The sequence below is a fragment of the Pleurodeles waltl genome, chromosome 7 (genome assembly GCF_031143425.1).
Source record: "Pleurodeles waltl isolate 20211129_DDA chromosome 7, aPleWal1.hap1.20221129, whole genome shotgun sequence".
Classification (NCBI taxonomy): domain Eukaryota; kingdom Metazoa; phylum Chordata; class Amphibia; order Caudata; family Salamandridae; genus Pleurodeles; species Pleurodeles waltl.
In genome coordinates this window covers 195,948,197-195,963,101 of record NC_090446.1, presented here as the reverse complement: position 1 = coordinate 195,963,101, position 14,905 = coordinate 195,948,197, and the positions used below count along the sequence as shown (strand labels likewise).

The 14,905-nt window shown below is 41.5% G+C and overlaps 1 protein-coding gene across 1 annotated transcript in view; it reads left to right on the top strand.

Moving 5' to 3' along the window:
* Positions 1 to 14,905, top strand: part of GDAP1L1 (ganglioside induced differentiation associated protein 1 like 1) — a 396,066-nt gene that overhangs the window by 154,646 nt on the left and 226,515 nt on the right. The window contains exon 2 of the mRNA XM_069243567.1: positions 9,643 to 9,835. Coding sequence (XP_069099668.1) covers positions 9,643 to 9,835 — 193 coding nt within the window. The remainder of the gene's footprint in view (positions 1 to 9,642; positions 9,836 to 14,905) is intronic.

The window sequence follows — 14,905 nt, the reverse complement described above, 5'->3', positions numbered from 1 at the left end:
TAGAACAAACTGGAGCAATTTTGTAAAAAATGGGGTACAAATTAATGTGTGAATCAACTCTTTGGACACTTTAAGATGGCCGCCACACTATGTGTTTTATGGTTGATGTATTTAAAAATTGTCCGTCATCTATGTTTGTGATCAATTTGGTTTTTAAGGTGAGCACTTTAGAAAAAATGTATCCATGAGTAAGGCGGATGCCGAAACGCGTTGGATGTTTCATGCTGGAATAAATTAATTCAAGGAATACTGTATTTTGGAGGTGTCCTGGTTCTCCTGTTATTTCAAGGGAGTGTTTGAAGATATATATATATATATATATATATATAAATATATATATATATATATACGTTATGCTGCTTGGTGGAAGGTCACACAACTTGTAAAGGACACACCAGAAGGACAGAGTGATGATGGCATTAAACACAAACACTACTTAACAAAGGGATAATCTGCCATTGTTTGGGCAGTCCTAGAGGAACCTCGTGTCTTATTACAGAACAGCTTTATGCAAAAACATATGCCCCGTTTGCTTGATTAACACCTGGAACGTGGTCAGATTTTTGCACAGAAGGTTTTAGCATTGTTTCCGGTCAAATCTGACTGCTTTATAGATGTAGACAGTGCGTTCAGTTTTCTTTATTACATGAAGAGTTTATATTATCAAGATGTTCCACTGAACTTTCTTTGATTGTACATGGAGATCTTAGAACAGAAGGAACTGGTGTTGCTGCCAGTCTACCCAGGGTGCTTTAGAGACTCAGATATAGAGTTGTGAGGCTACATTTTATATGTTTAAACTCTACACATTCACTTTAACAATGTAACCAATATACATAGCAAAAGGTATTTTTATATTGGTATGCACTTTGTCAGCTCATATGATGTCATAAGATCTAATGATCCAGATAGTAGGTTGTGTTTACTTTATTAGAAGATTTACTAGTGACCTTTTTTTATTGTTTATGCATTTTACGTAGGACGTAGTAGGACGAAGTTGACACACTTGCACTTTCAGAAGCTCCACATAATTAGATCATCCAGTTGTGAATTTAATATGATGAATTTGCAGGCTGAAGGATAACAGACTATTTAGATTGCCTCATGTTAAACTGTTGATATGAAGAGAGGAATATTAATTTATTCATTCATACACTTCTATAGGGTTAACATGTTTTTGATATTGTTTTAACATAAAATATACTTTAGTAGAAAATGTTTTTAATTCATATGGCATAATTGCTGAAAAAATAAACTTATGAACCTCACATGGTGATGGACACCTGAGATGCAGAATGATGTGCAGAAGGAGAACAGAGAATGGTAAGCTAAGGAGAGCGTAGGGTAAAGTGCTTCATGACTTTGGGCCTTATTTAGATTTCAGAGGACGGGTTACTCTGTCACAACGGCAATGGATATTCCACCTGCCGAAATTTAAATCCCATGGGAAATAATGGGATTTATATTTCGGTGGATGGGATACCCATCACCTTTGTGACGGAGTAACCTATCTGACGAAATCTAAATCAGGCCCTGGGTGAAATTGCCCATGGGGCATGAAAGCACCTCTGCAGGGAACATCACAGACTTCAGAAGCAGCACCAGCAACATCACGAGTAACACAGAGTAGAGCATATCCTGCTGGTCTCAGGAAGAAGGGAGTTTTTGGGAGTCCAAAAGTGTTTCAGCTTCAACAGAGCAAGAAATGCTGGAGTACACATGTTTCCTGCCCTGCCATGATACAGTGGAGTCATGTTATCCTCAGGTTGGCACTGTAGCCCAGGGAGGGGACAACTGGAAATGGGGCCTCAAAAGCAGGTGACACCTAAGGCTGAGAGCACTGTGGAACACAATACATGGAACAGAGGGAGGGCTTGGATTCAAAACGTCTGCCCCAGTTTCTCTTACAAAAAGTGACCTTGCCTACCAATATTTCCTCCTACCTGTAACCCCAAAAGACAGAAGTACTTACAAGGCAGAAGGAGGGTAAAGAGCCTTCTTGGACAGATGAAGAATAATCCTATTGACAAGAAGGGTTTTAAAAGAAGGGACAAAGGGCAAAACGTGTTTAAAAGAGAGAGAGATGCAGAAAAAGACTGAACTCTAAGCATTTACTTACCTACATTTCCATTTCTGTTTGGGCAGCCACATTGGATAAGGTCATGAGACAACTGTAAGTGCCACCAGGAGAAAAAAGAGGGATTTAGGTCCAGATTTAATTCCTGGCAGACATCCTGTTGTTCCACCAGGGCAATGGAGTAAATTACTCCATCTCTGTGGTGGAGGGCCCACTTGCCAGATTTACAAATGACCGCCAAGCTGTCGGTCATTTACAAAGCATTGCCAGAAACCGCTGTCATGGTGGTTAAAGGCAGGCATTTTGTTGTTTGGTGCAGGGTTCTATCATCGAGGCCGAGCTGTCTACCAATGAGTTTTCTTTTTTTCTCTCAAATGCAAAATATCAAATCAGGATTTTCTTTTTGAAAATAAAAAAGTAAATGCTCCCTTCACCATGGGAGTCCTCTCCCGTGGCGAGGGGAGCTTTTATCAGTTTCCATTGCCCATTATTACCAGGGTTTTCCTTGTGGGGACTAACAGTGAAAACTAACCTCTAATTTCACCCATCTAAATTAGATGGAGGGCATTACAGTTCTGCTTCAGAAGATCCTTACTCCACATGGATGTCAGAGGGGTTTAATCACTGCAGAGATGAAGTAGTATCCAAAATGATTAAACCTATGGTCTGCCCACATCTAAATTGAGCAGGCAGACCTTTATCTTGGCAGTAAGCATAGTCTGTCACTGTTGCAATGGATTAGGCTTACCACCAAGCTATAAATCGGACCTTTAATCAAAAGAAGACCTGGAGAAATTACAAGACTTATACCTTAAGACAGCACACACTTTATGTGCCCTTTTTTGTGATCATAAACAAATGAGGAAAATAGTACCATACCATACAGTCATCTCTTGGTACCCACCCAAACCTGCCACAGAAACGTTTGGTGATGTTCCTCTGTAGTGCATCAGGAAGCAGTGAGTCGTGTGCAGTTGAACATCAGCACAGTATGTTCTACACTACAGGGCATTTTCTTTCTGTGACAACATGAAGGATATTTACACTCTGGTTTGTACATTTTCCAAAGTGATTGTAATTTTAGCTTGTAAATTTCCAATTTTATTAGGTTTATCTTTCTCCACAGGACTTAACCTCACTGCTTATGGTTTAAACTTTTTCACTTATTTTAATCCGTTACTTTGAACAAAATTACATTTGTTTTCCATTGACATTTTGCATTAGTGCAGATGAAAAACACAATTTTTGTGGTTAGACTTCAAACATTTTCATCAAACAAGCGCTACATACATACAATACAAATATTTGCCTACTGATGTAGAGGGTTAAGTCAAAGAAATAATTTTCGAAGGGTTCAATCGATTACACCAATTTAAGGCACACTCAGGGGTAAAAGAAAGAACATTTGAAACACACTGATGACTTGTTTCAGTCTGGAAGCTCAAAGGAACTGATACATTCATAGCTATTAAAGCAAATGACTGACTCAAAAATGGTTTCATAACTGCCAGGATTCATTACTAAAAACACCATTGAATCAATATCACCTTGATGAATCAGATAGACTCGTTCTTGAAGCACAATGTTATTTCTTTCCGCCTAAGCCAATCGTAAAACAGCAAATTCGACATTGCACGCTCTGGTCTCTTATTCTTAGATTTCCAAAAAATGTGATATTATACAAATATCATGGGTGTATTCATTAAGCCAAGCATTAAAAGTATGTTGTATTCCATATTTCCAAAAATCTTTGAAGATTTAATGGTTTGAAGATCATTCAAATATTTAAGCACTGACAGGACAGGACAAATCATGCAACCATCATAGTAGGTAGGTGCATATATTTTGAAATATGAATAATCTATACTCATTTCCAAATACTTACATCATGATATTATCACAGTTGATATTCTTACTGTGATATTTTTATATGACAATATTTAAAACATGATTTTCTAGTTGAAAGTCTGACAATTAACTGAAAAGTATACAGTATGGCATAAAAGACAGCAACATATATGACTGGAAAGATGATTCAGCCTGTAAAGCACTCACATCTAGCATCTAATGTGATCTATAACATATACAAAAAAGATCCAAGCAAGCCACATTTAGCCTATCATTTTTTGGAGGTTGCTAATGTAATTGTTATTAAATTGTGTAGTAGAAGCACCTTTCATTTGTAGCACCTATACACTACAAAACCTGTGTGACTGAGTGTAACTTAGAAAAAGAACTCATGGCCTCATGACGACTTTGGTGGTTTGGAGGAGCCAACAGCCAAAGCCACTGGGAAGAAGCTGCCGTCATGCCAGTGGCCTCCCCCACAGTTGTATTGCAACGTTTCCATATTATGACAATTCTGCTGGTCGACCTGGTGGAAAGCTGAGGCCAATGCCATTGCACAACAGCACCCTCGGAGCAGACAGTGCGCATTCTGAGGGTGCTGGCGGGGAGCCCCTGCACTGCCCATCCCATTGTCATGGGCAGTGCAGGGGCCCCCATGTGACCCCCCCCACACTGGCTTTCTGCCAGCCTTTTCATGGTGGGGACCCCGCCATTAGAAGGCTGGCGGAAAGAGGAGTCGTGATCAGTATGGTGGTGCTGAACTCAGTGCCACCGTGGCTGACCATGACTATGAATGCCACCACCCTGTCAGGATCCATGATCCTGGCAGTGGTGGCGGTCCTCTAGCAGTCCAACCACCATGGTCATAATCTGGTGGTGGGACTGCTAGGATTGTGGCAGTACAACCACCACCACAGGTTTGGCGATCCCCAAACGGGTAAACTCATAATTAGGTCCTTAGTTTTACTTCTCTAAATCGTTTTATTCCAATGGTCGGTGCAGTTGATGAAGGATATATTTTCTGGAGTTTATCTCTAAGCATTGATTGGCCAATATACAAAATTGAAGTCACTTCAATTGAAATGTAATAACCTTAACATAGTGATCTTTCACTAAATTTGCCTATGTGAGATTGAGCAGATTATCACCACAGAAAGTCACTCATATGGCAGTCACAATTTCACTGCTTCTGGACTGGTAGAAGTACTAATTATATGTAAAATTATAATTGGCACTTTTATCCATCTTCAAAGTACCAGTACTAGCTCATGTTAACTTCTTTCTTTGAAGATCTGCCTACAGTCATTGTGACTTTTTTTGTTAGGTTCTTTTCCTGATTCAAATTTTCAGAGTCAAAAACATTCTTTGTCACTTTTATATTTTTTTCATAATTGTCACTATTTTAATATGTTGACATTTGACCTTAATCATGTGATGGGGACTTGCAGTGCTAGGATTCTTGGGCGAAATGTTTCAGATATTTGTCTACATTCATTTTATATATATTATCTTGATTATTAGAAAATAGTTCCTGCTTGTGTTGGCTCTAAACGAGAACTGCTTTGCTAACAGCAATAAAAAATCCTTTGTATATCAAAGTGCTTTTATTTGTGAGCGGTGCTGTATGAATTCTTCATTTGGTATCCAAGGTATGCTGCTAAGAGAGCCCTGATAATGCTAAATTACCTCTAATGTAGTGATAGGGTCTTGAAAATTCATTCCTATGCATTCAAGAATATCTTTGCTGGAAGGTTGACAGAACACAGTTTGCTAACAGATGAAAAACATCTACTTGAAATCCCTCCTAACTTATCTCTTTTTTGTTTCATATTTAATTATTCGGATTTTACTCATAAGAAAATAATACCGGAAGCATGTTATAGTAAGTGATACAAGGGTGCGGTAGCGCAGAAGACTCAGGGTTCACATGGGCATCATGGAAGAGAGGTGGGGGCAATGTCATGCGCAGGTGGAGTGGCCCAGGGGTGGGGTTGCAGCAGGGAACATGCTAACGACGTGGATTTAAAGGGAGGGGGGTGAGAAGGGCAAGGGAAAGTGTAGGAAGGGGGGAAGGTACCCAGGGGAAGATGGCGGTGTAGGAGTTGGGGGGAGGCTAAGGCTGCTGAGGAGGGAAGGAGAATAAGGAGAGACAGGGGAGGTAAGAAGGCAAGCACCCGCCAATTGGCAGCATTTGCTCAGCGATAATCAGCATGTAGGGATGGCGCTCAGAATGATTTATCTCTCTTAAATGTATTTGTAAGACTATAAGAATCAAGTAAATAAGTTTGTTATTATAGACTATACAACTTGATATTTGTTTTGACTCTGTGGGATTACTTTAGAAGCAAACACACATATCTGTGCACGTTTGTACATACACATCTGTGAAAATTAAAGTGCTTTACAGTAATAGTTTAAAACAACCAACTAACCATCAGCAGTTATGGTGGGCAGGATCAAGGTGGAGGAATTTAGGAACTGTGGATCTGCTCCTACTTAATAATGAGTTGCTGTAAGTCAAGGACAGGTGATAAGACCACAGTGAAGGTATGTCTGGGTCAGCAGATTTCTGACCTTCTCACCATCTGGTTTAAATATCGCTAGATTCAAAGTGATCAGTTACAAAGGACATTACTTCTTATTCTCATTCTTTGCACTAAATGCTAAAGTTATTATGTAAATTAAGAAAATGCAGTCAGGGCCGTGAGAGTCATGGATCCACTGAAAAATGTGTGATGCATAACACAGATTCCTTTGGATTCAAAACTCACTTGCATAAACACCTGTTAGTTGAAAGTGATTGGTATAATTTGCCTCTGTGTTGATTAATCAGTACACATTCCTTTGTCCACTGTCATACCTCCAAAGAAAACATGCTTGAAAAAGATAGATGACTGATTAGTATTTCATAACTCAGCTTACTTCGTACATAATTATTACATTTTATTGTTGTGCTTTTGTGGTAGGCAACCGACCACCCTACGCATTTGGGTGCATGGAACTGACTTGTACATTGCAATCTCAAATAATGTGCTGCAGAAGTTGAAATATTACATGAAAATACCCCAGCCAGCATCAGACAAACTCAATGTGTCCATGCTCTGCTGCCTAACTTGATGCACAGCACACAATCAGCCAGAGTCAGCACGTTTGACTATGAAGATGTACAATTGGCCAGTTCAATCTAGCCAGTATAGTGAGTGACTCAAGTGCAGGTGCAGCTCAGCCCAATGCATGTTCCACACGTCATTTTGTGGCAGCTGATTAAATTAGACTACATAATTAGATACTATAGGAATTGTACTAAAAACTCTGACATCTTAAGTTAAATGCACGCATTGCTGAAGGAAGTGAGGGAGAAAAGTCTTGAGGCGGTCAGTCATTTTCGTCCAACCATTGATTTGATATTTCCAGTCTGTTACCTTTACCCAGGGTAATGCAAGGGTGGGGGCACACACAGTAATATAACTGACTGGAGACGCTATGGTTGGTAACTAGCCTTTGGTGCCAAGCCTCCATCCTTCTTTATTATCTCGCTCCTACATCAGGAGTGTACTACCTCTGGCGTCAAACCATAGGGGAGACCACCAAATAACATCAGAGGGTTTCCCCTCTGCCGGTGGTTTGCCCACAACATAACACATTCTTTATAAAGTTTTCAGCAGGGATAATATTCTTTCAAAAATGAGGAACTGTCAAAGGACTGAAGCCCAAAGACATGGTCCCACTCCAGGGACAGACGAATGAGATTTTAAAAACAATCATTATCTAACTGATATGCCAAGTCGGGAGTCACTGGTGCCACCTGTACACTGGCAAATTACTGCTTTCATTTTATCAATAAGTCATTCTTTCTATCACAAGTAGATTTGTTTTGTGATTGATGTATTAATTTTCTAACAAGTCTCTTTTTATGGATCAGTTTGTTTTTTGCCATGAATTCATTGTTGTTTTCCTCAAGAATCAATTCACATCTCTTTTAAGAACCAGTTTGTTTGCCTCGTTTAGAGCAAAATGTGTCAAATTTGTATATGCGGAAACCACATTGCCCATGCGTACTACACACCAGTCATTTCCTTTAACCCTAACCTTTTATAACACAAATGTAGGCTTAATTTAATTTCCCTCTTTCACACATTAATGTACAGTAACTCAATGATTAGTATTCACTGTAACTTATCACTTATTTATGAGGCTTGCATTCAGACTTTTCATAGATATTAACAGCGTACTATTTCTAACACTTAATTTATTTACAGAGACCAATTAATATTTAAATCACGTTTCCGAAAATGTCATGGTGCATTTGTCAACATTAGGGCGCACAGCAGTCTCAAACTGTAATTGATTCCTGCACATGCCTCAGCAAGCACAATGAAGCATTTAGACTCTGCTTTGTTGTTTGCGGCCTAACACAACTCTTTAAGGAGTCTGTCAAAAAAATAATAATTATGTATTTATTCTATTTCTAACCATGCACATCTCTTTAAGGCGTAATAGGTGTTTTACATACAACACGTAATCCAGAGATCGGTTTTATTAAATGCTACAAAATTTGTAGTACTGCGTAATAATGCGAAAATGACATTTTACAGCCATTTTATATTTTTTGTCATAACGTTATTAATGTGTTTATTTTATAGTGTGGAACCATTAAATGATTATTCCCTTTAGTAAACCAAAGGAAAGTGCACTTCATTTGAAACGCAAATAAAATCTACAAAATTGGAACTATGCACGTGTGTGGATGTGCCTGTGTGTGCGGAGGGGGCATGTATAACCCATGATGTGAGGACCAGATCAGTCCTCATACTATGGGTAAATCCTGACAGAACCAGGCACACACTATCTATGTGAGGACCGGTGACTAATGAGGATCGGTCCCCGTAGTGTGTTTAGGTAGTTTTGAGCGACTAAATCAAAAAACTAAGGGCCATATTTACAAGCTCCCTGGCACAGGGCAGTGCAGCAAGTGGCCTTCCTGTGCTGCCCTGCGCTACACTGAAAGGGCAGAAATGCACCATATCTACAAGATATGGTACATTTCTGTCCTTACCCCCTGCGCTGGTGCACAAATTGATGCCTAGCAGCAGTGCAGGATGTCTGCGTTATCAGCAGGATTGTTTTTTTGCAGGAAGGGGCACCTTCCTGCTCAAAAACAATCATGTGAGGCATTTCCCTCTTTCTATATGTTCTGCAAAATGCAGCACATTTAGAAAGAGGAAACGACAAAGAGCAATACAAATATTTCTTGTCCTTGAGCCTGCCTTTGGGAGGCATACAGTTTTGATGCATTCCCAGGTTTACAGATTCTTGTAAAACTGGGACTACGCCCAAACCCATGGGTGTCGCAAGGGAACACCCAACGCAAAACCCATGTACTCCTCATTGACTTGCACTGCATTGCCTTACACCATATCTACAAGGCCATGAAAAGCCAGCAAAGTGACTTTGCGTGGCCTTGTAGATATGGGCTTGCACTATGCGCCGCAGGTGTGTCACAAAATTGACCTGCCAACGGTGCAAGGGACTTGTAACTATGCCCCAAAAAGTGCAGTTATATTGTGTGAGTGTGCATGCATGTGTGTGTTTTTCTCTCTTTCTGTCTCTCTGTGGTCCAACTGGTCTTCTGCATGTAAGGAGAAGTGCTAATGTGTGCTCTTTAAGCTTTGGCTGCGTCTGTCCACAAACACTGATCTTTCTCCTCTTTTTTTCAGATTCGTCTGGTTATTTCAGAGAAGGGACTGCCCTGCAATGAGCGTGATGTCAGCATGCCACTATCAGAGCAGAAGGAGCCCTGGTTTATGCGGCTTAACCTCGGTGAGGAGGTGCCAGTGCTCATCCATGAGGATAACATCATCAGTGACTACAACCAGATCATTGACTATGTGGAAAAGAACTTTGTAGGAGGTAATGATTTTTAAACCACTGTGATAGGCAATTTTCAAATATATGCGTGTAAACGAAAAACAAAATGTTGTCTGCAATGTGGTTCTCTGTTTAGCCAAGCCTATAAGGCACTAGCTTCACCTTCAGAACAAAATGAATTGTACACAACCCAACTACCTCTCCTATAACTTGCGGACATTTTGCTTGTCTTTAAATGTGTTCTGCGCTTGGTGGACTTTTGGTTCATTTCTACTATAGAAATACGATACACACATACCCAAACATATAGAGATACATACTAATTTCAGGTGTACTTCAATACCATTTTATCTTGTCTAAGGGAATGTGAAATGTCTTCAATTTACTATAACATTATTTTCTGAGGGATCAAAATGCTAATTTAGAGTTGCAGCTCTAGAAAGGGATTGTTCCGTTTGCTGATGTACTCTTTGTGTGGCAGCAGTAGCACTGGAAGAGCTACTGGTAGGATGGGAGGGCACATCTCCAGGTCCTTAACTTTATGTACCTGTGCTTCAATCCTACTGTATTTCAGGCATTTTAGCAAGGTATGGAGTGCCGATCTAAACCATGGATAAAAGAAAATGTAGCCCATATGTATTCCTTGGGGGATGTATATCATTGTAGGAGTAGGCATTGGACTCTAATCATTTGTGTGTGCTTTTGGCCACATCAAGAGCTTCCTACTTCTTGCTTTCTCTGAATTCTTGCCCACTCACATCAGTATGGACTCATGCAGAACGTGATGCTTAGGCTTCGCATGGCTTTTGATACCAGTGCCACTTCTGACTGCCTGCTATTGCAATGGTGCCGAAATCTGAATGAGCAGTTGAATGAAAAGGGACAGCTAAGGAGGAACCTCTCTCGGCATCAACCTGAATCATGAGGTCATGTCTAGCTTTCAATTATTTACAAAGGCTTTGAGGAACAGGTAGGCTTATATTCCCTTGGGGGACATATTCTTGTATGGTGCTGTACTGGGACTGTTACTTAGCCCTTTGCAGGAGCTTAGCTGTCAGACTCCGACCAACATGTTTTTTTTAATGGCCACACATTTTCTGACATATGAACATTATATTTTAGAGTTTTCTGCCTGATTCACAAACTATACTACAAAATGCAATTCACAAACTATGTGCAAAGTTTTTTGCCTCCTCATTACTTACACCTATGTGTGCAGCGTTCTCTCTCTGTCCTAACTGCGGAGTGCCATCACACGTAAGTTTACGTTTTAGTAGTAAATGTGGGAGGGACACAGGGGAATGGCTTATAGAAGTGGCAGACCTACTACAAAAGGGGATTGGATTATGGAGGAGTAAGAGGAGTTTTAATAGGACCAGGGATGGGTTTTCAGGAGGGACATTGCCCACACCAAAAGTTAGCCAATTGCAGCACTCAGGGGGTGGAAACAAGTAATTTACACTTTTGTGAATATCCAAAATGGTAAACTTACTCCAAATTGCATACTTACTCAAAAGTGTAAGTTACCTTTGTAAATCGGGCCATTTGTTTCTCTTTCCTGTATACCATGATAAGGTGATAGGCAAAAAGGGTATGTGAATAAGGGATCAATCTGCCATAACATTCAGGTTGTTAGATGGCAGAAATCAAATCCCTTGGCCTGAGGCATTGAACAAATGTGGAGCTTAACCCCCCTCGTATTGAACACAACAATAGCTTTATAATAGTAAATATATTTTAAGTTTGGGGTGATGTGAACTCTAGTGTCAAGCCACTGAAGTTTACCCTGTATGCATTAATGCAAATATAGCCTGATAGATGCCTGACATGTTCACTGTCAGGTAAGTAGTGTGAACAACTGACAGAATTAGTGCATGTGAGACTAAATGTAACATTATTCTATATGATTGAGCAACTGTGATTAAGTATGTGCAGTTTTGCGTCTGGCATTAGGGATAAATAGTGCCTCTGGATTTGTGGCTTCATTTTCCTTCCACATAGTAATTCACATGGTGAAGATCTCACATTTTCTCCAGCTCCCCATGGTAAAACCTGAGACACAGGATGGGGTTTTGTAGTGCCTGGAATGCCAGTCACACACCTCAAACATTCCCCTTAGCCCAAATATTTTAGTTGTCAAGAATGTCTAGTCTGTACATTTTAGCGTCCAATGTTAATGTTTATCTATACCCTACCTGTAGAGTTTACTTTGCAATCATCTAAATACGCATCTTCAACTATCATATAGAACATGTCTCTAAGCTACACGTCTTTACTTGGCACCATTTGTTCTTCATTGGTTCCTCCCTTTAACTGCTGAATCTGTAATTTCCTATTGTACCTGTTGCCTATGTTGTTTGTATACCTGCTTTTTCATTCAAGAGTTATACAGTGGGTGCATTATAGGAATATATATATATATATATATATATATATATATATATATAGTTTTCTTCTGCCACTATAAGGTCTGTGGAACCGGAAGAAGCAAGAGCTGTCCTACTGAGCTTGTCATGATGCCCACATTAATTCACTTTATGATTTTTTTTTCAAACAACAGTGCTGACCCTTGCTGCTAAAATAGCATCCCATAATACATGTTTTTTTGCAACAGGCACAGACTGAAATATGGTCAATGTTTGTGGTAAAAACAGGACCTGGACTACATGCATACTGACTCAACCTTGACCTCCTCCCTCATGTTTCATTGCCTCAAAATGGAAAAAAGAAACACAATGCCTCTTGTGTTAGGGTCACCATATTTTCCAAAATTACTTTTAGGATAGAGCACTGAAATAAAAGAACTACAACCTGATAGTCAATAGTCAAAAATTTAAAGAGTGGACTGGTGGTTATACCATGGTTTATGAGCAGTATTTTTTGTAGTCTATATGTAAGTTTTCTCCAGTAGTGGAGGCTGCAAATCTCAAGAGGAGGGGCGGGTGGGGGGGAAGGAGGAAATAAAATATTAATTTTAAAAAACGTACCTGTGCTGCTGCTGCCGCCGGCTGCCTTACATCTCTTCCCTCCTGATGGCGTTGGTGTCCCAGCAGTCCCTGGGACTTTAGTACAGGCTCCCCATGTAATCCTGGTGCTTCTCTCATGCTATACCTACCATGAGAGGAGTATCAGGATTCGTCTGAGCAGCTGGGTCTGCCGCTCAGACAGTGCACTGGAGTCTGTGCAATTCCTCCAACTCGACTGTGCAACACTACCAGGTTGGAGAAGCCTAAGGCGGTCGGCCAAACTGACATGCACACTTAGTGCACTCCACTCCTCCTCCGCTCCCCTCCCACGGCCCAGCCCTGCCCCTCCCTGTACAAGGTGGCTGAGCCAGAACTTGAAAAATAAAATTATAGTAAAATATTGTTTTATTTTTCAGCTGCTGGCTTCTGACTTGTGGGGCAATGCTCCTTCGCCATTGCGGAGGAGCCGCCCCTGGTTTTCATTGGCATATTTGTTTATTTACCATAGGCATTATATGGAAATTTGGAATATTTTAATGCCTTTAAAGGACTTGGGTCCAGATGTACTAAAATTAGGTACCGCTTTCTGTAGGAAAGTACCATCTTGCCTGGCATGTTACCCCCATATTTCACTGTATATATGTTGTTTTAGTGTATGTGTCACTGGGACCCTGCCAGCCAGGGCCCCAGTGCTCATAAGTATGCCCTGTATGTGTTCCCTGTCTGATGACTAACTGTCTCACTGGGGCTCTGCTAACCAGAGCCTCAGTGGTTATGCTCTCTCTGCTTTCCAAATTGTCACTAACAGGCTAGTGACCAATTTCACCAATTCACATTGGCATACTGGAACACCCTTATAATTCCCTAGTATATGGTACTGAGGTACCCAGGGTATAGGGGTTCCAGGAGATCCCTATGGGCTGCAGCATTTCTTTTGCCACCCATAGGGAGATCTGACTATTCTTACACAGACCTGCCAGTGCAGCCTGAGTGAAATAACGTCCACGTTATTTCACAGCCATTTACCACTGCACTTAAGTAACTTATAAGTCACCTATATGTCTAACCTTCACCTGGTGAAGGTTGGGTGCAAAGTTACTTAGTGTGAGGGCACCCTGGCACTAGCCAAGGTGCCCCCACATCGTTCAGGACAAATTCCCCGGACTTTGTGAGTGCGGGGACACCATTACACGCATGCACTATACATAGGTCACTACCTATGTACAGCGTCACAATGGTAACTCCGAACATGGCCATGTAATATGTCTAAGATCATGGAATTGTCACCCCAATGCCATCCTGGCATTGGGGGGACAATTCCATGATCCCCCGGGTCTCTAGCACAGAACCTGGGTACTGCCAAACTGCCTTTCCCGGGGTTTCACTGCAGCTGCTGCTGCTGCCAACCCCTCAGACAAGTTTCTGCCCTCCTGGGGTCCAGCCAGGCCTGGCCCAGGAAGGCAGAACAAAGGACTTCCTCAGAGAGAGGGTGTTACACCCTCTCCCTTTGGAAAAAGGTGTCAGGGCTGGGGAGGAGTAGCCTCCCCCAGCCTCTGGAAATGCTTTGATGGGCACAGATGGTGCCCATCTCTGCATAAGCCAGTCTACACCGGTTCAGGGATCCCCCAGCCCTGCTCTGGCGCGAAACTGGACAAAGGAAAGGGGAGTGACCACTCCCCTGACCTGCACCTCCCAGGGGAGGTGCCCAGAGCTCCTCCAGCGTGCCCCAGACCTCTGCCATCTTAGATTCAGAGGTGTGCTGGCACACTGGACTGCTCTGAGTGGCCAGGGCCAGCAGGTGATGTCAGAGACTCCTTCTGATAGGCTCTTACCTGTGTTACTAGCCTATCCTCCTTCCTAGGTAGCCAAACCTCCTTTTCTGGCTATTTAGGGTCTCTGCTTTGGGGAATTCTTCAGATACCGAATGCAAGAGCTCATCAGAGTTCCTCTGCATCTCCCTCTTCACCTTCTGCCAAAGGATCGACCGCTGACTGCTCAGGACGCCTGCAAAACAGCAACAAAGTAGCAAAGACGACTACTGCAACCTTGTATCGCTTCATCCTGCTGGCTTTCTCGCCTGTTTCCTGGTGGTGCATGCTCTGGGGGTAGCCTGCCTCCTTCTTACACCAGGAGGTCTGAAGAAATC